The 25,912-nt window shown below is 45.8% G+C and overlaps 1 protein-coding gene across 1 annotated transcript; it reads right to left on the reverse strand.

The window, feature by feature from the left end:
* Positions 1 to 593: 593 nt before the first annotated feature.
* Positions 594 to 25,912, reverse strand: midn (midnolin). The gene is made up of 8 exons (XM_034881511.1): positions 25,583 to 25,912; positions 23,246 to 23,474; positions 21,528 to 21,615; positions 21,313 to 21,375; positions 12,214 to 12,768; positions 10,654 to 10,786; positions 10,050 to 10,370; positions 594 to 3,807 (listed from the first exon to the last, which is right to left on the reverse strand). The coding sequence occupies exons 1-8, from the start codon at positions 25,656 to 25,658 to the stop codon at positions 3,545 to 3,547; spliced, it is 1,728 nt and encodes a 575-aa protein (XP_034737402.1). The 5' UTR covers positions 25,659 to 25,912; the 3' UTR covers positions 594 to 3,544.

The raw sequence follows: 25,912 nt of genomic DNA on the forward strand, positions 1-25,912 counted from the left end.
TCATATAATGTTACTTCAGGAAATACATTCTCAATGATTGATTATTGAACGGGCTAGTAATGAATACTCATGGAGACAACCTGACGTACTCATTTTGTTTTTTATTTATTACCTAAAAAAAGAAAATGTTCTATCACAAGTCACACTGAAATGTATTGCTTAAGAAAAAAAAATATATTCATATATTTTTTAATTTTTTTTAAACATTTTTTTTCCTTTTTTTTCTTTTTTTGGAAACACGTTTTGTTTCCATTATATTCCACCAAAAAACCAAAAGTTCGGACACGAGCATCAGCTGCTGCTGTGTCCCGACAACTTTCTCCCCCGCTTGAAAAAAAGAAAAGAAAAAATGCACAAAGAAATACATAATTCACAGTTACCATTTTGGTTTCATAAATTAATACAGTCACACATGTGCTACACCGGTCTAGAGCTAGAACATTGTAAATTGTATTCTTGAATCCTGTTATTTTCAATAGTTGGCTACAAGAAAGAACAGGCAACGTAAATGACGTGATCAGAAATTCCACCAACATACTGTTTTTTATCCTCTCTGTAATGCTTTTGTCTTTTTTGTTTTGTTTCATCTTTTCGAGTTTCACACAGAAGTGAGGCACACACAGAGTATAGTTCATACATATACAAAACAAAATTAAATAAAATTTGGGAAGGGCAGGGAATAAATTGTCCTTTAATAATGTTGTATCCAAGGAAACAGGAAGTGCATGTAGTCTGGAGTCCTCAGAGGACCTTTCTTATTCAGGCTGTTTCTCGCCGTCTAAGTACTGCGATTTAAACTTCCTCAGTTAACATAAGTTAACACAGATTAGTAGCTTTTTGCAGCTTGTTGGTGGGAGAACTGTGTAAAAAGGGATGTGAGGTGCGGACAACGGAGACCAACAAGCATGGCAACACAATGAAGAAATGGAACAAAGACAATGTTTGAGTTACAGCGCTAACTTTTGAATAGTATCGGATTCACTCAAACAAGTTTCACCCCTAAAATTTACGACTCTCATGGTTGCGAATACTACAGTCCTGTGTATCAACCAATGAAAACAAGTTTAAATCTTACACTGACACAGCAAGGGCAACATTTTTAAGGCACAGAAGCCTTGACATAATAGAGACTCCACCAGCTAAAAGCACTAAACAACAGATGCCCAGTGTCCTCAGTGACAAAAAATGGCGCCTTGATGACAACAAGTCCGACGACGATGCAACACAGAAAGTTTCAAAAATCCCAAAAAGAAAAAACATTCCCGTCCCCATTGTCCCCAAGTGTCTCATTTTTAGTGAAAGGTAAGGCCACTTAAAAAAAAGATGAGGTTCACCAAAAAAAGGTAATCTCTCACTGCAATCTCTGGGAGTGCAATTGTGGTAGGGTGGTCGACCGGTCAGACAGACAGACAGATAAAGAGACAGACCAGACGCTTGACGGACAGTACTGTAATCCGCTGGTCTGTTAGTTCCCTGCCAGAGTTTGTCCACATGAGCCTGGGTTGGCGTTCAGGCTGGGAGGAGGGGAGGTGTTTAATGGAGGACTGTCTAGGTCCTAAAAGGGGCGGGGGGGGACCAGCGCTGGGGGAGCATAGAGAGAGTCAGTTGCTCTTTCATCATCATCTTCATTGTTACACAACAGGAATGTTCAGTGCTGAGCAAGACGCGAGTCCACACTTAACTTCATCTGTTTTGGTTCTGCGTCGTAATACATTAGCAGGACACCGTTGTTCTAACATTGAAAAACAAAAGAAATTACAAAAAACCTAACCAACAAAAGCAGCATTGTTTATTTTCTTCACAAATTCATGCATGTTGGTAACCTTCATTCCCACAGCACCAGTTTCTTATATATTTTTTTCTTCCATCAATAGAAAAAAAGATCAGTGTAATTAACACTTCTGCATGCAAAGAAAAAGTCACTTTTTCCCTCCCGCTTTTTTTTCCTTTTCCCATTTGAAGTGCCCACGTGTAGCAGCAAAACTGTGAAAGGCCTAACCTGATATGTCAACGGATGTACTGGTGGAGGCACTAGATAATGATGCTGGATACAGATCCCACTTCTCCCTCTTTTGCCAATACAAAAAGTGTGATTATTATGAGGACTTGTGGTAAATACCAACTTAGAATTTCTATGTTTTATCCTGTTGGGATATAAAGTAGTGACCCATGCATTCACTGCAGCTGATCTTCAGGATTTTTATGAAACAATGGGGTTATCTGGGAGAAAACAACTTGGACAAAAACATAGGGTCTTCTAAATCAATTTACGCTAATGTCAAACATACACACACACCCTTATAAACCTTTGCCAATTGTCACATTTATGTACACAAACTAATACAAACCCTCCACAAGTCCATTCAGGTCTGAAAGACATGAGGCGGGCTGGATGAAATTTATATTTCTGTATCATTTGTTGTGGCTAGACAACTATAATTCATGAATGGGCTAATGAATGATTGAATGGATGTACATATTTTGTTGGTAGTCACTGACTTGAATGAAGCCACAGAGGGCTGCTGTTTTTTGAAAACAGCAGATAGGAAGAGAGATAAAAAATAGATTTGTTTTTCCATATACATTTTAAAGATTTTAAAATCCTCTAAAGCACTTTCTGTTCATATTAGTTCATTTTGTTTACTCATTGATCATTCCTATCAATACCCTATGTCACTGAGGTTGATATCAATACTTCCATTTTTATTTTCTAGTCCATTTCAGGCCCCACCTCCTCCTCCCCTCCGCCTTCTTGCACACTTTGACCAGCTGTTACAAATCAAGAAAATGTGCAAATCATCAACTACTTTGAACTGTTATATGAAAACCTGAATGCTTTGTGAACAATGCTACATATTTTTTGTTTAGAAAATATAATAATATGTTTCAAAATGAAAGAAAGAAAAAAGGTTTAACCACCCCGCAACAGGTAAAAACTAGACTCTGGTTGGTGAGTTTTGAGATCGATAAGAATGCCCGTTGGAATAATAATCCATAGCTCGGCAGTTCTGCCATTCATGTGAATAGGAAACACTGAGGCCTCCCGCGCTCCTGTCCTGTTAATAAGTCCAGTGTGGATCTCTTCATTGCTGTCCAGAGTGCCCTTTAAAAAGAAACTTAGAAAAAAACAAATTTCATCTGAAAATACCACCACCACCACCACCGCCGCCGCCACCACCACCAATTTAATTCTGCTATGTTCAAGTTCAGGTACGGTCTCTGTAATCGCACCGTTAGAAGTCGTGTACACTATTAAGTCCGGTTGTTTCCTGTCCAAATCCAAGCATCAAAAGAAAGTTCTCTTGCTATTGTTGCTATTTTTCACAAGGTCAACTGTGAAGGACCGGATGGGATTAAAGTCTGCAGGGAGCTTTATGATTTTGCGTGACAGATGCCAGCCACAACGACAACTCTGATTTCCTCTTTGCACAGTTCTGTGTCACCTCCTGCCAATCCACTCCCTCAAATGAATATCTCTAAGTAAATCCAGAGCGATGCTTTTCACATCTTAGAATCTATTCCCCAGCGTGTGGGATCAGACGCTTCAGGCCATGACGAACTCAGACTTCAAGTCTGCCTTAACGTCGGGCTTCCACACCGAGTCGTCAAAGTCCAGGTCCATGGAGCCCTCGCTGGACATGCTGCTGTTGCTGTTGCTGCGCCCGGCCTTCCGGTTGGGCAGCCACTGATAGGGAGCGCGATGGTCCCGTCTGGCCTTCCTGCGCAGACGCTTCTGCTGCATCAACAGCTGCAGGCGCTCCACCTTGCAGCGAGTTGCACGGTTCTCGGTCTGACGAACACGGTCACCTGGACAGAGGAAAATAGAAGGGAAACATGGTCAGTCAGGTATTTGAACGCTGACTGGTTTGTACACTGAACGGCAATACCGCTTACTAGAAAATAATATGCCTTTGTGCTTTAGTGTGAGCGCTATGCAGGATAATGCAATACAGCCTTGACATTCCCTTGGCTCTGACACACACACCATGTGTGCCATGTGGAATTTGCTGCTTAACCTCCCCCACTGTGTCTCATTAGCCCCCTCAGTGCCATTTCATGCCCTTATCACGGAATGGGGAGACCTTCTTAGAACCGAATCCCCTTGAGAACCAATAGCAAGGCCAAAAACATACAAACACTAGCCAGAGACTACTCATACTGTACGTATAGCTGCCTAGTGTATCTGTGCACATAATTGCAGATGACATGCCTCAGTGGCTGGACGTGCTGCTAAGTGCATTTCTAGCTGTTGATGTGCCTATAGGAGAATCGGGTCTCGAGGGAGAGCCCTTGTTTCCCACTGTGAATGCTTTCCTACAGTGGCCAAGTCAAGCCTAATTTCATTTATACATATTCAGGGGCTTGGAAGGAAAGGAAGGAAACCACAATCTATTAGCCAGCTCCATTTGTATCTGTCTGGGAATTAAATAATTAAATAATGGGGCTAGAATGTCAATAAACCGAAGCACAGCGGCCATCTTTGCCTCTGCTGCACACCAGAACACACACAAACAAACACACACACACACACACACACACACACACACACACACACATTCGAGTACATCATTTATTGACACAAAAACACATACACACAGGTGTATACTTGTGCATGTATACACACACACACCAGTGCACAACACACGCACACACTCAGCAGCAGCAGCCGCAGTAGCTTTTAACGTGGATCGATGGCAAATTAAAAAGACCTATTGATTAAACCTTAGCTCTAGTGCAGCCATCCATCTCAGGCCCAGGACAACGCTATTGGCTTTCAATAGAAAATGCAAGCAAATGGAAATTGTAAGCGGAGAGGGAGAGAGAGAGAGGGAGAGAGAGTTTTTTCTGCTATTTTTTTCCTTTATTAAGGCTGTAGCTTCCCACTCTCAGCTCATTGACCCAACACCCCGCTTCTCAAGACACACACACACACACACGGTCCTCCTCCGCCCCCAGCTCTTGCCCGGTGTCTCCCCAGAGACAGCTAGGTGGGGTAGTGTGAAGGGGAAGCAGCAGGCGAGAGGAGAGAGGGGGGCAGGCGGGCGTGCAATGTGGGTTAAGGAATTCCTGCCTCAGGGGCGGGGGGGATAGAAAAAAAGGCGGAGGAAAAAGGGTGGAGGGTAAAGGCTCAGCCGTAGGTGGCAGTTTTCCGAATCGACCGTGCGCTGTTCTGACCCCCCCCCCCCCATCGGAATGAATTCTGGACTCCGTGTGGGCTTAATTTACTTCTTTTCCTCATTATCAGATCGAGCAGTGCAGAGCCTTTACTCCAGTTATAACCATTCGCCATTGTCTGGCAGTACATACTGAAGAACTAAACTGCCATCAAGCAGCCTTGACGCTGCTTTTCGAGAGCAGAAAGAGTGTGAATAGTAACAGAGTTAACAGAAAAGAACGGTTCTTCACATTACATGCAGCCACATAGACAGACTGGGGTTTTTCCACTTCCTGCCAATGTGTTCTATCCTGATACAAACATATGTCTGTTTATCCAGATGTTATGTGCGCCGTGGGCAAATGCAGCGCGTCATCTTTAGAGAACAGGGGGTAACACCCAGAGATGGGTACTCCTACATCAGAGACATTGTTCTGCTGCCTCAGCTCCATGCGACTTCCACATACGCTGCAGCAAGGCTTTGTTCCCCCTCCGGTCCTCCCTCTTCCCCTTATTCCCCTGCTCTCGCGAGCTAAAAGCAAAAACCGCCCCTCGGCTGTGCCGAAAACTGTCCGTACACAATGAAACGGCACAAAGCCAACACATGCTTACATAAGAAATCTGTTTGTCTGGTACGGTTTGCCATTAGTGTCTCACGTTAAATTCTCTATTTATTTCACCAGGGTAGTCCACTCAATTTGGATCCGGCTTTCCAAAGAGGACACACACACACACACTCTTTCTTTCTTTCTCTCTCTCTCTCTCTCTCTCTCTCGACAAGATCTCAGAGAATTTGAAGCTACCCAAAACTTGTGTGTGTGTGTTTGTGTACATGCATGTGCGTGTGGCCATTCATCAGCTTCACTACCGAAGTCCTGGGCGACTGGGCCGGACACAGCTGGCCGCGAGGATCTCCAGACTATGTTTTTGACAGTAGGGCTATTATTATGGCTGGCTAAGAAGGACAGACTGTATACACACACACACACACACACACACACACACATTGGTCAGAAGCCTGGATGCAGAGACTTTGTTTGACGTGAGCACAGTAACTTTGGGGGACCCAGAGAGAGTTGGGTACACAGGGTACAACCCTGTGACAAAGAAAAGACAACAGATCTTTTCCCGGAAACGCAAAGCGGAAAACATCAAACAGAAGACCGGTCAAGGGCACAGAGAGGAAGGAAACATCGGTCTAATTTCCCCACTCTCTGTTTTTACCCCTCCCCTTCCTGCCAATTACACCAAAACTCAATCCCGAGCAGCACATTTTTCCATCCCCAAGCTCCCATCCCTGAAAACTTTGACACAGGCCCTGTAAATACACCGAGTGCTGCAGAGAAAGACAGAGAAAAAACAGACAGAGAGAGGAAGAAGGGGTGATCTATGAATAATCGATGCGTCAGTCAGTTTTCTTTGCCGTTGAGCCCAGCCCAGCAACACGGCAAGGACTGAGATAGGAAGGAGGGTGGGAGGAGGAGTGAATGGGTGGAGGAGGCTGGGAGATGGAGGATGGAGGTTGAGAAAAAGGGAGGAGGGCTGCAGTGTGCGGGACGCACAGGGAGATTAAAGGAGCTTCTCCTTTTATTGATTGTTTAAAGATTGGCCTTCATTTGCAGTTGTCTCAGTGCTGTTTTTTGTTTGTTTGCCTTATAAGTCTTGTGATCTTGCGGGGAGAACAGTGTGTTTGCTCAGCATCCAGGGAACCAGGGAAAAGAGGGAGGGGTGACCAGAGAGGAAGAGAAAGTGAGAGAGGATAAAGACAATAGAAAATCACATTGCAGCAAAGTATGCCTTGGTTTCCTCTGGTATTACTCTCTCTCTCTCTCTCTCCATTCAATGGGGTAATGGTATGGGCCCAATTCACATTATGCTCATTAAAATAGTATTACCTTGATATGGGACAATAGCTACAGTAGTATTTACAATCATTTAATAAGAATGTTTTAGTAAGTAGTAGTGCATGTTTTACATGCACAGCAGGAGTTGGGTAAAGGCAAAAATAGATGGAACACCATCAAATTAGACCAAACAATCTATAACTCTCGGATCAAATAGCTCAACGTCAACAGGTAAACAGCTCCTCAAGAAACCGCTCTTGAGCACTTTCAGCCTTAAGGTATCTGGGGGGGGGGGGGGGGACAAGCAATCTTTTTGAACCAGCTAAACAGACACAAACTGAAACAGCCAATCAATTCGGCGCTACTATGAGCATTCTGACAGCCAGTGAAAGGGCATTGACAACGCTGCAGATACACAAGCTCTTCAATGACTTTTAGACTTAATTTGCATTCTCTCTCCCCCCCCTCGCTCTCCTTCTCGACAATGAAAGGGCCCCTGATGTGCTTGGCTGACTTTGCTAGATAGCTCTTTGCTGCGCTGCGACGCCGAGGCGTTCGTTGAGTTACCAGCGCACGTGTGTCACACCAAACCCTTATGTGTGTGTGACGAGAGAAGACTAAAGCCTACCAGTGGATAACATGGCCTCTGCCGAGCATTTAAGGGCTTATGTACAGGACTCAATGAGGATAAGGCGGTCAGATCTTTCTCTGTTTCTCGCTCATTCTTCTGTCTCCCTCCCTCCTCTTTCGGCTTGCCCGGTCCCAGCCAGCACGAAGCTAACATGACCTGACAACTCCTAAGGGGGACAGGAGGGGGTGGAGGCATGTGGAAGGGACACAAGAGAGGCAGGGTTTGCTGGAGAAGCTTTCAGAGCTAACTTTGCCCCTGCTTTGCACCTCTCTGTGAGCCTGTGTTGAACTAAGGCAGCTGCAGTGGGAGTGGGACTAAAAGGCAGCCCTATAATCCCATAGCCCTCCCCATCTCTGTCCCACAATGGCTCAGCCTGGTGCCCTGCATGCAGCCCCTGTCCCTGGCCCCTGCACAATGGGTTTGGCTGGGCAGGGGGCTGAAGGGCTGGAGGGGGTGCCGGGGAGGTCCACCCTACTCAGTAAAGGAATTCAGCTAACAATCAGCCTGCCAGGCCATGCTAAAGCCTTCCTGTTCAAATCCAACAAGAGTCTTCGGCTGACAAATCCCCACACTCAGCAACACTATACAGCAAAGCCATAAAACCAAGCAAGTCGCCAAAGACTTTAACCAGGCATTTGTGGTTGAGTGAGTGTGCATGTGAGTATGTTCAAGCATTTTTATTTACGCTTGTCTTCTCCCCCTCGCACATGAACTTGCAGCGGAAAGGTTAAAGGCTCTCAGGAGACAGCCTAGCTACGTGACATTTTCAAGACGCTGCTTCCACTTGACCACACACACATACACACACACACACACATGCACATTCAAAGCGCAGGTTATTCCTGTAGCTGAACGAAGGCTGGTTTCTGTGAAGCAGAGTTAAGCCGCAATGTTAAGTCCAGTAAGTCTTCCATCAGGTGTCGGCTGATAAGAGCGCTTAGTTGTCGGCTTCCTTAGCCGTGTGGAACGGGACGCAAAGTATGCATGCAGTCTCTGTCCACACAAACACACCGTCACGTTCATTGTCTCAGTGAGCTAACTTCACTCGGTTGGGCGGGTTGCCCATTCACATCCCTTTCTGGGAAGTTGACACTGTGAGCAGGAAGTTGGACGGAGGCAGTCAAGTTAAAGAAGGACATTAGACGTGCTATTCTTTCACCCATTCTTCTTTGTCTTTTTTTTTTTTTAGCTTTGCCCTTGGTTAATCAGCGGGCAGCCTGGTAGACTGACGGACAGGATATAAACACCCATATGATGACGGGAGGCTTAGTCTTGTGGTTTTAACAACTCCCCCTCCTCCGCGTCCCCTAATTCATAGAACAAATTCTTTTCAGAGCTGCATTTTGGAATAAATCTATCTATTAAAAGGCCAAATGAATACAATCAATGTTTTGATGCACAACACAGACACGGAAAGAGCTGGAGGAAGAACATGGAGGGATGGATTTTACAGACAAGGCTGTTTTTGGACAGCAAATGGAAGAAACAGCGGCGTGGGCTGTGGAGAGTAGACAAAGAGAGATGACATGAGTGGGAGAAGAGGGGAAAGGTGGGGGGGGGGGGGGGGTATGTAGGTGGGGGCATTGAAGAAAGGTCTTCCCTGAGTTAGGATGATATGCATGTGTTAGTCCAACTGTTCACTCAACACTTGTAAGGGTGACGCAGAGGAATACTGGACATCCCCGGGCAATCTGTATTCAGTTGCTGAAACTAAAACACCTCATTCTGTTTGCAACTAGAGGTAATAAAACAAGGGACAAAGCCAGTATAGGACAATAGAAATCTATGCTCAATCAAAAGAAAACATTAAACATAACCCACTGTACTCCAGGACCCACCCTACCAGACTCTTCAACAAAATTGACCGGCTGCTCACCAAAGGCTAGCTCAATTTCCTCAACAGGAGATAAGGAGGCAGCAGAGGACAATGCTGTTTCTTAGCACAGCCAGTCTAACCTTACAACATTGACTCAATGTTATCAGTTCTGGACATCTGTCTGACACTCGACATCCTGTGTCTCTGCAAGAAAAGGAGGTTTTAAAACACCCAAACCCAGAACCTGAACAATGTCAGCTGTATTCCAGCAGCCGCCTCGGCACAGCCCTTGGGCATGGGTATGTCATGGTTTGTGCAGTCCGAGCCCATACATGCCCCAGCTGCAGCCCTTCTTTAAGAGGCACGCTAAATCACCCAAAGTCTAATCTTATCTAAACATAGCCAAGACCAGGCATGATGCGGTAAACCTATCTCCTTAGAGCACAAAAACAAAGCCAAATCCGCTGACTGACAGGTAAAGCCTGACTGAACAGGTTTGGAGAAGCTTGTATTGCATTGCTAAGGAGACCCAGTGTTTAGTGTAGCCCCTGTGTTTCTAAAATACTTGCATGAGCAGAGGCAGTGTGGTTTGGAGTCACTCACCAGGGGGTTTGCACATGCGGATCTGACTCTGGCACTGCACCAGTGGATGAAGAGTCGGCGGAGGGCTGATAGGGCTGCTGGCGGGCACAGAGGTAGCTTTGGCAGAGAGGCCAATGCCAGCAACCTGGGGCGAAGGAGGCGGCGAGGGGGATGGTGAGGTGGGTGAACCACACTGGGTCTGGTAGCGGAGCTGGGTGAGGGAGGGGGGCATGCCCTGGTAGTGGCGTGTGGCGCTCAAGAGGTCGTTGAGGATCTGCAGGATGGTACCGATATCTCGTCTGGGACGCCCAGTGCTGTCCTGGCAGTTAGGGTGCAAAGTGCCTGAGAGAGGGAGCAAGAAAGACGGGGAGAGTGTTACAAGAGATGTCTACTGAGTTTTAATAAAAAGCAGAAAAGACAAAACATCTAAAGTCATTCCTAAATACACATGCCCACAACAGACTCTGAGACCAGACAGAGGAGAATGTGTTGAATGTCCTGGTGTATTTTTTTGTGAAGAATGCAAGTTCTCATAAAAAGAGGCTTTCAGCTGGATCTCACTGTGTGCAGGGTTATTGCTTAGAGCAGCAATAAATGGTAATGGCAGCTCAGTGTACCCCCTCACCTGAAAAGGTCCCTGAGAAGACTCCAGGAGCGTGGTTGACAAAGCTCTCAATGATGGCGCCAGGTTTACGGGAGCGTGTTGAGGGACTGCTGCCACTGTTGGGGCTGTTGGGGCTGTTAGGGCTGCAGTTAGCCTGGGGGGAAAAAATATTAAAATAGCATTTAATGAGACTTCAGGGGATGGAAAAGCAGTGTGACAAGAACATATCTGTACACGATCACATCCCATCCCATGCTGTGTTAACATACATAAAATGACATATATGCATTCACCAACCGCTGTGTTATCATTTTCTGATGTATACCCCTTATATATACAGTTTAGCTCTGTCCTGAGGTGAGCTCCATGAGCTCTGTGACCTTTACTTCAGAGTGCTGTAAATACTTTTTGCACTATGTAAGTAACCTATTCAGTGAAGGCTAAGGGTTATTAGAAACCTCCAAAAGCAGGAAACCCCAATAGCAGCTAGGATATCTTGTGTCCTTTAACCTGAGAACTTAGCGACCCTGTTACTTCATCCTAGTTTAACTTGGATAGCTCAAATGACTTCTGAAAGTGAAATTGAAACCCAGGCAAAGGTCTCTTACAGTATGTTTGTGTGCAACTCTGTGTTTGTATGTGTTACGCATGTGAAAGCCTTATGAGGAATAGCCATTTCCTTTTTCTCACTGCTAAACTGGCCTGTCTTTTTTGTTTTTCTTGTCGTGAACCATCTCTCTCACATAGTCCACTGACATCTGGTTCTTATTGGCTTTCCATAGGTAGAGAAAGTATAAACACCAAGTTTGTGCAGCTTTTCTTAGAGTTATCTAAATAAAAATGAACGGGTGTGAAGGTTAATGATTAAAGGCTGACAACACCGAGGTTAATGATTGAAAAACCAACTCTGCCTTTGTTTAAATCTTGTTCTTTCAACACCCCCCCCAACACACACACTTTTCTTTGGGCAGGATGGGGTTATGTGGATGCTGTGCCCGCTCTAGCTTATGCGTGTGTTGGCCTGTTTGTATGTATTTGGGAAGCAGACTGCACTTAAGTACACCACACACACACACACACACACACACACACACACACACACACACACACACACACACACACACACACACACACACACACACACACACACACACACACACACACACACACACACACACACACACACACACACACACACACACACACACACACACACACACACACACACACACACACACACACACAACCTGAACACACTCCGGACCTGAGTAAACTCCCTCATGCTTCTGGGATATCCCACTAATCTAATAAATTTAAAGGAAGATGATTTAGCTGTGTGCAATGCACTCGGGTCAAATGGTCTTTACCCATCCCCTCCCCTCTACTGTTCATTCATGAGAGGGCTAACTGCCATATGACGACATCAGTTATGTAAAAGTACCACATTATATTACCTTATATTACCAAAAAATAATATTCCCGACATGTTGCATGCATGTCTCCTCACTAAGCTGAGGCTAATGACAAAGATGCACAAAAGCAAAGACAAAGTAGATGACTAACAATATGTTTGAGACTTACTTCAGGGCAGAGGACCGGGGCTACAGGGCTGGCCTGGCCGATGTCGTGGCTGGGTTGGCTTGAGGAGGGCTGGTGGTAGTGGTGGTGGTGATGGTGGTGATGGGCTGGAGAACGGAAAAGCCCTCCTGGGATGTGGGACGGGCGAGGGGAGTGGGGTGGAGGAAGGGGAGTAGGGGTGCTACAGTGAGCGGCAGAGGGGGACTGGTGGTACATGGGAGGGAGCTGCTGGTGGTGCGTGGTTGGCAGGGGGAAGGAAGGGGAGCCTGGGGGAGAAGGGGAGGAAGGGACCAGGTGAGGCTGGGACAAGTGTGGGCTGGGGTGACTGTGTGGATGATGGGGGTGATGGTGGGACTGCGGGTGAGGGTGGGGAACACGGGGTTGCCCCGTTGGCTGTCCCAATGGGGTCTCCGCGTTGCCCCGGGTGATGAGGTGTCTGTGCTGGAGCTGGGGACCGCCAGACTGCTGCGCCGCCAACTGCAGCTGGACGAACATCATGTGATCACCGACACGCAGTGCCAGGGTGAGGGGGGAGCGGCCGGACAGAAAGTCACTGACCTGCAGGTAGACAAAACAAAATATGAGTAATTAAGTTCATATACTTTTACAGAAAGGCCACCAACACAGCTTTGCCAAATTACCAAATAAGCAATACAGCAGACATGACTTATTGGTGCAGACAGAGGTATCTGGAAACTTAAGCATTCCAGATTATGTACTGAAGTCCAAAGCCTTTCAAAAAGAGAAAATCTCCTACACGCATATTGACTTCCTCCTTTGTAAATGAACAGTCTGCACCATAGTTGGCAGTGCACACAACAGTGCTTTGAGACAGACACACCACATTAGCCCATCATGCAATCAATCACTTTTCTGTAACACTGGCCTATTTACATCTGCCGGGGTGCAGGGGATGAGGAGACCTATTGGAAAACACACACAAACAGAGCCCACTCTCGCTTGCCTCCTACTGCCCCAAAGTCCGTTCTTAGTCAGCAGTGTCATTCAGCTCAGAGACAGAGGCCACCCTTCTGTCTGGCCCAGGGCCTGAAAAATCAGTCCCACGTCCAGGAAATACACCCCGCCTGCCTCTCAAACACAGAATGGTCGATTGTCCACGGCGGATCTGGAAGGGCTGCCCATTTTTGAAGCCCCGGCAACAACTAATAGGATCCAAGTGTGGAGGCCTTCACTGTCCCACTCACGGCCCGGATGGACACACACAGACACACACACAGAATAGCAAAGTTGTCACGACTTGGCTGGAGGATTCAAACTAAACAACAAAGGTCCTCTTGTCCCCCTTCTGCATGCCTGTGGCTCTGTTGCTGTGTATTGCCACTCAGTGCTGACGTCTTAGCATGTGTGTAGGTGCGTGCAAGTGTGTTTATATTCTAGTGCAAGTCATTCGGGGGTCAGAAAAGCTTCTTTTAGTGGCCGGGTTAGCTCAGTTGGCTAGACCCTACAGCCTTTGGAGTGTGCTTGTGAGGTGGCCTGTATTTAACCCTGTGAATCACCAGGCTCTGCCCTCCATCACTTCTCTCCCTTTTCTTATTTCTTTCTTTCTCTATCGACCGCTGCCTCTCTGTTGCCAGGGTGACCTTTGCACATTGGTATTGACACGGCGTGGAAAAGAGGATGGAGGGAGAGGAGAGGCAGGTGAAAGGATAAGGGGCTTGGAATGATCTGATGGCTGCGTTTCAACATGTAAATAATCGACCTCTAAAGCAGCCGAAATCAGCAGAAATTAAGCAGCAGGATCAACAGAAACTCAGCCTCCTCAGAGTGTAAACTTCTGTTGATAGTATACTCCACACCCTTGGTAAGACAATAAACTCAGCAGGGTGGGGTGTGAAGTGAGGCGGAGAACAGGACAGGGTGCTACCTGACATGGCGGAAACTCTGTGAACTAAAGGTCACCTGCTAGTGTGTGTGTGTGTGTGTGTGTGTGTGTGTGTGTGTGTGTGTGTGTGTGTGTGTGTGTGTAAGACCTTGGGGGGAGGCGGAATCCTAAAAGTGGGGGGAGAAAGAGAAAAGGAGGGGGAGGAGGACTGCGCTGACTGTGTCTATGACTGACAGCTGTCAAGAGAATGAGTCAACAGTTTGCCATCCCACAACACACACACACACACACACACACACACACACACACACACACACACAAACATGCATACAAAGTCAAAAGGCCCCAAGGGAGACCATCAACTTAGTGTTCCTAGGAAGGGAGGAAGATGAAGGGACAACACCCCCTGGGAAGTGAGTGAGTCTTTGTTCGTCTATGCTAGTCTTAAGTAGAGACAGGTAAGTACCTGGCAGCAGAATATGCCTCAAGTGACTGCTTGTGATCGGATTTCACTTCCCCGCTCACATTTGATTTTTATCTGTGAAGAAACTTTTGCTAAACAAGTATTTGTGCTCAGTCACACTAGCTAGAAAAGAAGACTGTAGTGGCTATTAGGCTACTTCTACACTTTGTCAGAGTTATTTGAAGAGCCCAACCCAGCAGCAAGTGTAGAACTGTCTTGCTAAATATGGTCAAGAACACATTTCTGTTTACACTGTCATATACGTGTTGAAACCCAAAAGAGAACGTATTTCTTCTTTTTTTTTCTCCCTGTGCAGAAATCATCGAAGATGCCATTTAATGTCAAGTCTGAACAGGGCCTTTGCGTCACCACTCACCATATTTCTATGCGTGTGTGTGAGAGAAAAAGGCAGAAAGTGAGTGACAACAGGAGAAACAGAGAGAAGGCTTGATTACGCTTATAATGACTAGTGTGGATTATTCAAAACCACTGAGATGAAATCTGTGTACTCCTACTGAGCCCCCGACACCACATGGCAGGCTGCAAATTCGCCTTTGAGAAAAGCGAGCTTTCTTATGGCCGTCTGTGGTGGTTTGTTATGAGATACAGGGAGAGTGGAGGGGCCCCACTTTTGTTGTGTTAAGGCAGGCAGAGAGAAACCCGCCATTCATTGCTCCCTTTCTGATGCAGCAGCAGTGGTATGCAAAGGGAAGAGGAGCTCATGCCTGAAGAACAAGGTGTGCATGCGTTTGCGGAAAACAACACGCATAGGGTGATTATACTCAACAGAAATGTGATGGGTGGTGCCATGACAGAGTCTACTTACTGACATACAGGTGTTGATAATAGAGCTGTTCCACTTAATTGCTCCTCTTTAACAAATGACCCCAGAGCCAGAGCGCTATCATCCATTTTGTTTTAGTAGCCGGGGTCCAGGAGGTGGTATTTTGTTTAGCAGGAGACATTGGTTGCTATGCAGTGATGGGGGAGAATATGATAAGGGGCAGGCAGGGGAGGAGGGGTGGCGAAAAGATGGAGGAAAAGGGTGTGGGGGGTGGCATGACAGAGGAAGGGAGAAAGTATGGTGGGGGGGATGGGGATGCAGGCAATGGGGGTAGGGTGTCAGAGTTGTGGTGGGTGATGAAATATTCAGTGAGAGTGTGCCTCTGGCTCCTTCCCTCTTTCTTTCTTTCGACATCTCTGGCTGACAGTTTTATTTATTGGGGTCCCTGTGGTTCAAGGAACTCATTTGCAGTCGTTCTTCCTTTGCACACTAAGCGAACTAAGGGAGGGAGATAAGGAGTGAGGGAGGAAGAGAGAGGCTGAGGGAGGGTGAGAGGGAGAGGGAGGGAAAGATAGAGAATGCTGGCAGCACCGAGCTGACATTCATGAACAACTGAGCAGCTTTGTGCCAAAGAAAGGAGGATAGAGGATTGGAGGGCGGGACAGGAGGGTGGAGAGTGGGGAAGCCTTTAGAGGATGAAGCCTTTCTGGTTCCAACGCAGCAGCTCACCTGTCAAAACCGCCAGCTGAAGGGTACGGATAAAAAACTTGCTCACTCAGCCCGCCCATCAACCGGGATGTCTTGACCGCACCAGGACACTATTGGTAGTTGATGCAATAACAGCCTCTCAAAAGAGAGAAGGAAAAAAATCAATCACTTGCATCATGCCCCAAAAATCCTCAAAGCCGCCAAGGGGCTCTTGAAAGGCCCTATTAGAAAGATTGCTGTCTGTAATACTGCCTGATAAGAAACAGAGGGTAATGGAAGGGGCAAGAGCAGCTGGCCATCACCGAATTTGATCAGCTGATTTTTGGGCCTGAAAAAAAGGCCAAAGAGAGATCCGAATAGCAAAGATCAGGATGATCAAGTTCCAAGCTCCCCACACTCCACCTGTGCCAACAACTGATCAGCTACACTGAGCCGATTTACATGCACATACAAGCCTCTCAACACACTCGTGCATTAGCTCCAATTCAAGGCAAGCGACTGCAAAGAAATCCTTATTTTGACTAGTTTGCCTGCTGCTCACACTCCTCTCACTCCACTGAATGCCTTTTACACCTCTAGATTAATACAATTTCATCGGGATCCTGTTTTGCTGGAGAAGAGTATCGCTTTAAAATGAACAGCTTCTGTGCCGAGCGAGACAAATTTGTGGATACTTGTAAAAACGACATCATAAACACCAACAAAAGAAGAGGAGAATGGACAACGCATCTCACATTTGAGATATACATGTGTAAAAGGCAATTGGAGGAGAGGCAGGAGAGAAGTGAAGGAGAAAAGATTACAAGCACAGTGGCAGTTAAACATGGCGACTGTGTAGGTGTATGTAATGCGTCTTTCTTCAGGACACTTCCCTTTTCTTCCGTATGTTCCGCACTGCTAGGGAACCTCTCTGTTTCCCTAGCAGTATATGCCTAATTGACTTGGTGGTGGCTATCGGACGTGACATTCCTGGCCTTCATCCTCCCCCACAGTTGCCCCACTAGTCACGATGCCTGCTACTTGAATCACAAAAGCTCAGTGTCGCCCGGGAATGGGACTAAACGATAGTCACGACTCAAATGTGGAGATATGAGACTCCCCTGGCCGCTAAACGAAGGAACACACAAAGACAAGGACACAAAAAAATGGATGACGCCACATACACATATGTGAGCAGATGCATCTGCACAATAGGACAATGAAATCCCCTGCCAAAAACATCTATTCCGTGATTGCCCCACACAACACACCTTGATCCCCCCCCCCCCCTTGAGCGTTTAAGCATCACAAAGGTGATTACACAGGTGCAAAAAAACTGTGTGATCAGCTTATTAATGCAATTTTCAAGGCCAGGATTTACATGTGCAGGGTCTAAATAGGCCTTCACATCAGCATTGTCTTGTATTCTATACAAAATTTGATTTACACATCCAGCAACAAATAATTTTCTGTAGCTTTCATTTAGGTAACAAAAAACAAATTACAATTCTTAAGAGCCAAGACTCCCTCTGTCATACTGCATGCATATAAAAAGCCTGTATTTAAATGGAAGTGGGGAGGACAGCGAAAGCTGCATGCTGTAAAAAAAAAAACCTGACTCAAGTCATTTTTCAATCCCTTGCACTTCAAAATTCTCAATATAATTACTCTCCAAAACTGTCAATCCTGCTGATAAATTAGCATCTAGATAAAATGATCTACGGGGTGCAGGACTGGAAAAAGAAACATATTGACCTTCTGCATTGAGCTGTTTAACACACATACATGCACAGGTAGGCACACAGATGATCTCTCTCTCTCTCTCTCTCTCTCTCTCTCTCTCTCTCTCTCTCTCTCTCTCTCTCTCCCCTAGCCAAATTTCATTTCATTTCATTCCTTGAATTCGATCCTTGCCCTGTTACCCAAGCATGGGCTCATACTTTCCATTACCTCCAACCTATAGAACTTGCGCACATAAACTCAACTCAAAATGTTGCAGAAAAACTCGTGATATGCTCTTCTATTCCTTTCTCCTCCCCCAGTGGCACCTCCTCCGGGAGGCTGAGTGGAGGAAGATGAGGTGAGGGTGACCCAAGGGGTGAAACCCCACAGATTGTTAGATCCTACTAGTTTGCATCCGCCCGCATCTAGACACAATGACAAAACTGTGGCATATCGTTGCTTGAGGACGAGGAGGAGGAGGGGAGTAGAGGAGGACAGGAGGTGCTTGTCGGTGAAAGCGAGAAAAGTAGAGCAGATATGTAACAGTGTATCCCGTGGGGACATATGGAATGGCAACACAGCCTCCTCCTAAAGCAATCTGTGTTAGTGTTCAAGGCAAAATTTGTCAATCTGCAGCCTGCTGAGCCTCGCTCCAGCTGGAGATTGATGTTGAAAACCAGTATGCAGCGCTGTAGCTGCACTCAGCTGGCTATAGCTGACGTCTGTGGATGTATGGAGGATGAAAGGGGATTGAGGGGGAGAGCCAAACTTAAAGAGTGACCCTCAATCATTGTTGCGTGTTTGAGGGTTTGTCAGCTGGGCAGGTTTGGTGCTCATGCTTTAAGACAGGAACAAAGAGGTGGCTGAATGGGGGAAGGGCAAATGGGGGGATGGTAAGGGTGATGCCTGCTTGCCTGGTTGGCTTTTATTCTAACATCAATGAGCAAATAGTCCCTGTGTGCTGAGAGGGACACATAATCCTTCCCTTTATGTCAAATACCAAGATCAATAGACGGAGAGCTGATGTCACTGTCTACATATGCCCAGAAATCGTGAATATTGCTTTGATTTCCCTTTCACTGCTTGTCCTGTAAATATACATTCATTTTTACTATAGGATCAGACATTTTCGCATTCTCTGATCTCAATCCTCTTAAATATATCCTTTCAATTCTGGTGTGTGTGTGAGCACATGACTGCATATGTAAGCTGAACACACAACCTCTATTTAGCAGGCAAAATGAGAAGAGAGTAGTGCAGGCAACTGTATTTTGATGGGCTGTCAGGAGGCAGTGGCTTAATACAGCTTAGATGTCATGCAAAAAGTATAGTGAGATGCCAGAGGAGGAATTAAGGCAGCCCAGGATAGTCCTTGCCAAAGAAGTCAGCCATCACGGTCAAACCAAGGCAGCTAGCGGGACTTGCAAACCACAGCACATTTAAATTATAGGGCCCTGGGAGAGCTGTTAAGCAGAAACAAGAGAGGGTGAAGGAGGAAAAGGGGGAGACGGAGTGAAGGAGAGAGAGAAAATCCCACTTTGATAATTGCCGGGGCTCCATTTCCAGGAAACATTTTCTATCTGTCTAGCTCTACAAGAGTCTGAAACTGCCCTGGAAGCTGTCATGTTCTGCTTTGGTTGGTTGGTTAGCTAGCTGCTAGCTGTGAATTCCCCCAGAATCCGGATAATAGGAAAAGACATATGGTGATCCGCTCAGAACCATCTTCCATGAATACACACACTTCCTGGTAAAACACCTGATCTGGAAATGAGACCTTGCATGACCAAAATGCAGATGGGTGAAGGGGTGAGGGGCTATCAGGAGGTCCAGCGGTTAGCACAGCTAACAACCATCCCACATCTCCTCAGGGTTATTTTTGGGAGTATGGGCATATCAGCTATCATGTCAGACACTTTTAAGAGCTAAGTGCATTGACTGATTTTTGATAGTCCCCGAGTTGGGGGGGGGGGTCTCTGAGGGAAAGCTTCTATGTTCCGGTTTTCTAATCTTACTCAGATCCTTAATCTCTCTGCAATCTATATCATTCCATTTCCCTTCCTGAATTATAAAGGAAAATCAATTTCTCTGGATAAAAACACACTAAAGCACCTTTACGCTTTTTACCCTGCCACCTGCCTTACTGTGCACTTTATTTTTGCAGGAGATATTCTACTGCAGGATCACAATTAGTATCACATAAATAAGATTGCAATAGTAATGTACTGCAATCAAACATTTCTTAAGAAAAACAGCAAACATCTGACTCATAATGAAACAAAGAGTAATTGGGACACAGGAAGAAAGGCAAATTGAGAAATCTGCTCTTCTGGGTCGGGTGAGAAATGATCATCTCTGCCTCTGGTGAAAATGACGGTCCCTCATGGCTGCCCAGCAAAGGCGTAACACATGATGGGCAAGGCTTGCTTCCAGCCCACTAACACTCGCACACACATCCAGTAACAGACGCGTGCACTCTACTTACACACACCTACACACATGCAGTCGTCTGCTGTCTGTGCTACGAGAAGCACGCCGAGTTCACACACACAACAAGGCCAGGATTTCCACCAGAAAAATATCAGCAGGGAATGAAGCCACACTGAGCCACACTCCGTTTGCTCATGTCTGCCCACATCCCCTTCTAAAAATTTGACTGAACGTTCATTATTATTCCTTGGACAAATGCATCATTCGTTTCATCATCTTGTACTGTTTTGAAATCAGTCAGCAGGTAACACTGAGATGCGCTTACGTACATCTCAGTGTTACCCACCGCTACAAGAGGAAGTAGGTCTGAGTCAGTCAGTCAGCTGCAGAATCTTTCATACGTCACAGTGCTGCCTGTGTGCATTCAGCCTTATCGCCTCTCAGCGGCCAGCGCTGCAAACTTTTTGTCTCTTTTTGCTGTAATCTCACTATTGATCATTTAGGTGAGTCATGCCACACTGACTCAAATGCATACTGTATTTCAGCAGGCCTGCAGAGCCATTTCACTGTAAGTACCGGGAGTAGGCCCCACTCGGGCTTCCAGGAACCCTGTGGTAATGCTGAGTGAAAAAGCTGTCATTGGATGACCGAGCACTATGTGTATGTGTGAGTGAGAGTACACTCCACCTCCACGCAGCTACAGCACACTTCCTGGAAACTTGCCTTTGCACCGTGCATGTGTGCAAGTGTGTGTGTTAAGAGCTTGAAATACAGGAGGAGTAGAGACATTTCACAGATACAGCTATAAACAGAAAGGTGGAAGTGAGTGCTATATGCTGGTCCTCTCAGCAGCTCACAAATAAGCCTTTCTTGTGTGGTGTTCGCTCTTGCTTCCTGCAGCGGCGTGCACGCACATACACAGACATATGCTATCACAGATGTTACTAGGATACAAGGGGAGTTGCTGCTTATTATATCCTAGCAGCTCACACTGGATGTCTAGCTTGGCTTGGCTGAGATTAGACAAGCAAAAAGGCTTGTGCCGCCTGCTCATCTCATCTCTCCGTCTCCGTCGTATCTGGGTGTTACTCTGCACTTAACCAAAGCTACAACCTCCAATATCCCCATTGGTTACATTATAGCAGTGTCAAAAAATAAAAAAAGTAAGTCTCTTACCTGAGTTTCGGTTAGACTCTCCAAGGCTTGCATTACTGACTGTTCGGGTCTTGATGCTTGAGACTGCAAAGATAGTAAAAGAGTGTTAAAAATAACAATAGTGGGCTAAAAGGAGCTTTAATGATGTAACGTATCTGAAAGAAATGCTTATTTGCAGCATTTGTTATTGATATTGGGGCGGCAAACTAAATAAATAACAGCCAGTTGAGCCTTACCATTAATCCTGCTTCAACTGTTGGTACAAGTGTTAACTTGCTCCCATCAGAGATGCCTAGATCCTGGAGTTTGCCTGAACTTAGTCGCCTGCAGGGTTAGAAAGAACAAGATAATTAGACTGTGCTGACAATATCTTCTCTCTTCAGACACACAAACAGCCTTCAGCCAAAGGGGGGCAGACAGAATCCAAAACTAGTTTGAAAAAGAGCCTTGGGTGAAATGCTCCATGAAAGAGAAGTATTGATTGGGCTGTCATATTTCAATTTCGAGTATAGTGGAGCTTGACAACCGCTCGCAGTGGATTTCTGGCACTACTGCCACTTGACTAAGTGGAGGCGAGTATTTTCATTTTTTTGAGTTGCACAAATGAGGAGCTGAAACTCTGAAACCAAACCCGCAATCCTTTTAATAGTTATGTGAAAAGATAAACAACATGACAAGCAGCTATTAATTACATTGCAAATCTATTGTTGAACTGTTGAACTATAATGGCTACCTCTGCAATTCAGAAGAAAGTTGATACATAATACATTTCCAGAGCTTTACTATTTAATGTTTGGTGCAGAGCATGAGTGTCCGCTCCACGACGATGCAGGTCACGATGCACTCAAACCACACCAACTCTGTGCCTCCTTTAGTTTAGACGGATGTTTAGGACAGCCTGCTGTACAGGCATGACCCAAATATCACCTCATGCAGCTGAACAAAGGCCCTCAGCGCTGACTTGCTGTAGGTCTACAGTTGGAGGAGCAGGAGGGGATTAAAAAGGGGGTTTCAGGTTTTAAAGGATGATGTGATTTATTGGGTGATTACAATGGATGGGAGGGGATGGGGCCTAAAACAACAATGCTGACTGTTTGCATGTACTAAAGCCTCCCTTCTCTTTTTGCATAACACCACCTGCACTATTGTTAGCTCATTTAACCTGATTCATTTTCGGAACCGCCTAATACTGTAGGTTTTTGCTTAGTTTTAAATAATAAAAGGTTTTAACTCCCTCAATCATGCAGTGCTGCCCTGAGGTGCTATTATCTGAGTGCTGGCCAGCCCATACCTCTCATCAAGAAAACCCACTGAAACCATTCAGGAGTCATTCTTCTTTAAAAAAGCTGGTTATTACCATGTAATACTTACATTTACATCCACACAGTTAACGCCACTTTCCATTATACAGATAAATAAATGACTAGCTACCAAGTCTGTGTGGCTCTACTCATTAATGTTAAACGTGTTTAATTCCCCCAGCATTAGTAATGCAGTCAGGCTTTAGTATTTATAACGAAGGAGGCATTAATCAATGCAAGTCTGCAGATCGCCTCGTCAATACTGTTCCAGTGAGCGGTGCGTCCCCTATGCGTAAATCCAATACCGTGCGTCCTTATGGCCAGTGGTTTCCTTGAATGTATTGACGACCGAAGCAGCCAAGGTTGTCTCTGAAGCTCCCAAAAGCGCGACCACACATACATCCGAAGTAGCCTATAGATTATAACTGGTCCGGAGGGTGAACGCAACTAAACTTCGTTTTATTTACATTTTTTTTAAACTGCGGATTAGCCTAGACATTACAGCTCATAATGCCAGCGTTTAGTACAGATACAGGCTGGCCGTTAAGGACCAACGGGTACATGGTTGTTTATGCAGTTCTTTACCACACATAGAAAGGCCACAACAATTCTGGTAAACAAATTCCAATAATGGTTATATCAGGTTTACTCACGTTTCTTTGTGCAGCAGAGCGAGTCTCTCTCTTGGTACTTTGAGTCTTTGCGACAGCCTCCTCTTCAGTCCGTCCACGGTCTCCTCCTGGGGCAGGGAGAGCTCGAAGCGTGTGCCGGTGGTGGAGTGGATGTACAGATTCATGGAGGGCTCAGTCGGGACGGCCTCGCAGGACGGAGCCCCGCGACTGGTGCAGCTCCGGGCGCTGGGGTGCTGGTCCATCCGATAACCTGTGGTCAGAGAAGGGGGAGACAAGACGAGCAGACCCAGGGATGAGGCGGGTGAGGAGGATGGGTGAAGCGGGTCCGTCGCTTCGGCTACCGCTGCTTGTTCTGCTTGCAGACGAAAGGCAGCATTCAGAGGGCTGGCTCTCCCTTTCTTTATTCGACTTGCTCTCCGAGAGTCAGAATAAAACCCGCCAGTCCGTCTTCTCCCCAGTCGATATCATGAGAATATTCCCGGAGGGAAGTCAACTACACATGGCTCGCTATTCTCTTTGTTTGGTCTTTTTCTTTGTTGCCCTTTCCAACGTGCAGCAGGAGTCTTCCTATATGCTACATAGATGGGTGAATGCCAGGCAGAAACGAGAGTAGGCTATGTTGTCAGCAAAGCATGCCATGGACGCTCATTTACGCTGGCGGTTAACTTTAAAACAAAAAAACTGGAGGATTTAATAAAAAAAGAAAAAGTGAAAACAAATTCCACACTGGGTTTTGTAAGCTTTAGATGAGAAAGCACACGGTCCGTGAGCTGCAAAGCCTCATACGGTTAGCAGTGAGTGGCTCAGCGCCGCGCACTCAGAACCACAGCACCTCCAGTGAAATATCGACAATGAACATTGCCACAAAGTATCGCACTTCCACCATCGATAAAATACGCCCACAGCCAGCCAAGCCAATCACAGGAGAGCTCCTTCTAAAACTAGCCAATAGCGAGACCAGATCCATACCCACGTGGAGGGCAGGCGAGTTTAGGCCATTCATAATAAATTTCAGCATAGAAAAAAAATATATATGACCATATCTCAGTAGCATACAGCAGCTGTGCCTAAACTCAGGTCTGTGGAGCTTTAGAGGCCACTGGAGAGACTGAGTTTGTTTATATATAGTTCTGCCATCACTAACTTAATTAGGCCTGTTTATTTTACGTAGTTTATCGTTAAAAACGAACTACCCCGCTGGCCTGTTTCTTCCATTTTAGCCAAGCCAAGTTTTAATTTTTGCCAGGTCACAGCTCTTAAAATAGCCACTATTCATGTGAGGGTCCTTTGCGTGGGAACTATGCATTCATCCTTTAACATCTACACAGCAGCAAAAAAAAAGTATAATCAACAGTAGAGTAGATGTATTGAGAGACTTGATCTAAAGACCAGTGGTTATACCTTACACTGGTAAATCTAAGTTATCAGATGGGCCGTAACATTAATAGTGCTGACGCTATACTTTTCCCCCCTGACCTCAGCTACATGCAGAAACTAATAAAGTGAGCGCGTATCGGCCACTATGCAAATTGCACATGGACAGGATATTCTCTTCAGGAAGGATGCCGGTTATCCCGCAGTAGACTACACATGCCAGTAACAGATTAGGCCAGCGTGTTAAAGCAAATATGTAACATGACTTGATATTTTCCTACGCAGTAGTCCGATCCATAGTGGCGTTAATGTTTGCCCGTTAATGCCTGGTCAGGTGGCAAAACTAAGCAGAGAGGGCCCGAATGGAAATGTAACTATACAGGTAGGCCTATCTAAATCGAGTGAGTTCCCATCTGCAGGTTATTCCAACACAAGTAGGGGCTTTAACGTAATAAAGAAGATACTCGGTCGCCTCCCAGTGGCCACGGAGGGAACTTTGACAATTCACACTTCCAATGGATTCATAAGTGTAGCCTACTTGTGTCTCTAACAATGGTAGAGAGTAGGCCTACTTATTACCAGAAATATGTATTCACTCAATTTAGCTTCAGGCTCAATCATACAAAATCCAAAAGAATGGTTGTCACTACTACAGTGTGTAATAAGTTGTTATTGTGCTACTAAACAGACACTACAGCAACTGTCAGACACTAATTATAAATTAGAGTAACAGTGACATTCTCCTGTCGTCGATACCGGCCTTATTAAGTTAATCATGTCCACAGTATGTAAACGAAAGGTGGCTCATCCAATTACTCGACAGCATGCTTTTATCGATCCGTGATTGACTGCTTGTCTCCAATCAATTTCTTAACCCACCAACACAATACAGCCTAAGCCAAACTTGCCCAAGGCGGTGACATCACAGATAACATGCTTAAAATGTTCAAATGACAGACCAGGAGTTAATATGAAACTACTTACCAATTATTGTGGCGAAAACTTTCAAGCTTTGCTCAAAAGTGTGTTGTGTTGAAGTCTGTTCCCCCAGCTTTGGCATGTAAAATCTCCAAACACCTGAATATCCACAAGGTTTTCTCAGTGAATTCTTCGGCGGGCTCGCGTGTGTCCAGCGCGCGACGTTACGCACTAGACCTCGATACTCCTGACCAATGAGGAGCTGCAGTGATGTCCTAAGATGCCTCGGCGTGTTGTTAGTACACCGGCGTCTTTCTTGGTAATGAGAGCACAGACGAGAAGGTGAGAACCTCTTAACAGACTCTTCTCGGATATGGGTGGAGAGTAGTGTTCTTG

This window comes from Etheostoma cragini, chromosome 9 (assembly GCF_013103735.1).
Source record: "Etheostoma cragini isolate CJK2018 chromosome 9, CSU_Ecrag_1.0, whole genome shotgun sequence".
NCBI lineage: Eukaryota > Metazoa > Chordata > Actinopteri > Perciformes > Percidae > Etheostoma > Etheostoma cragini.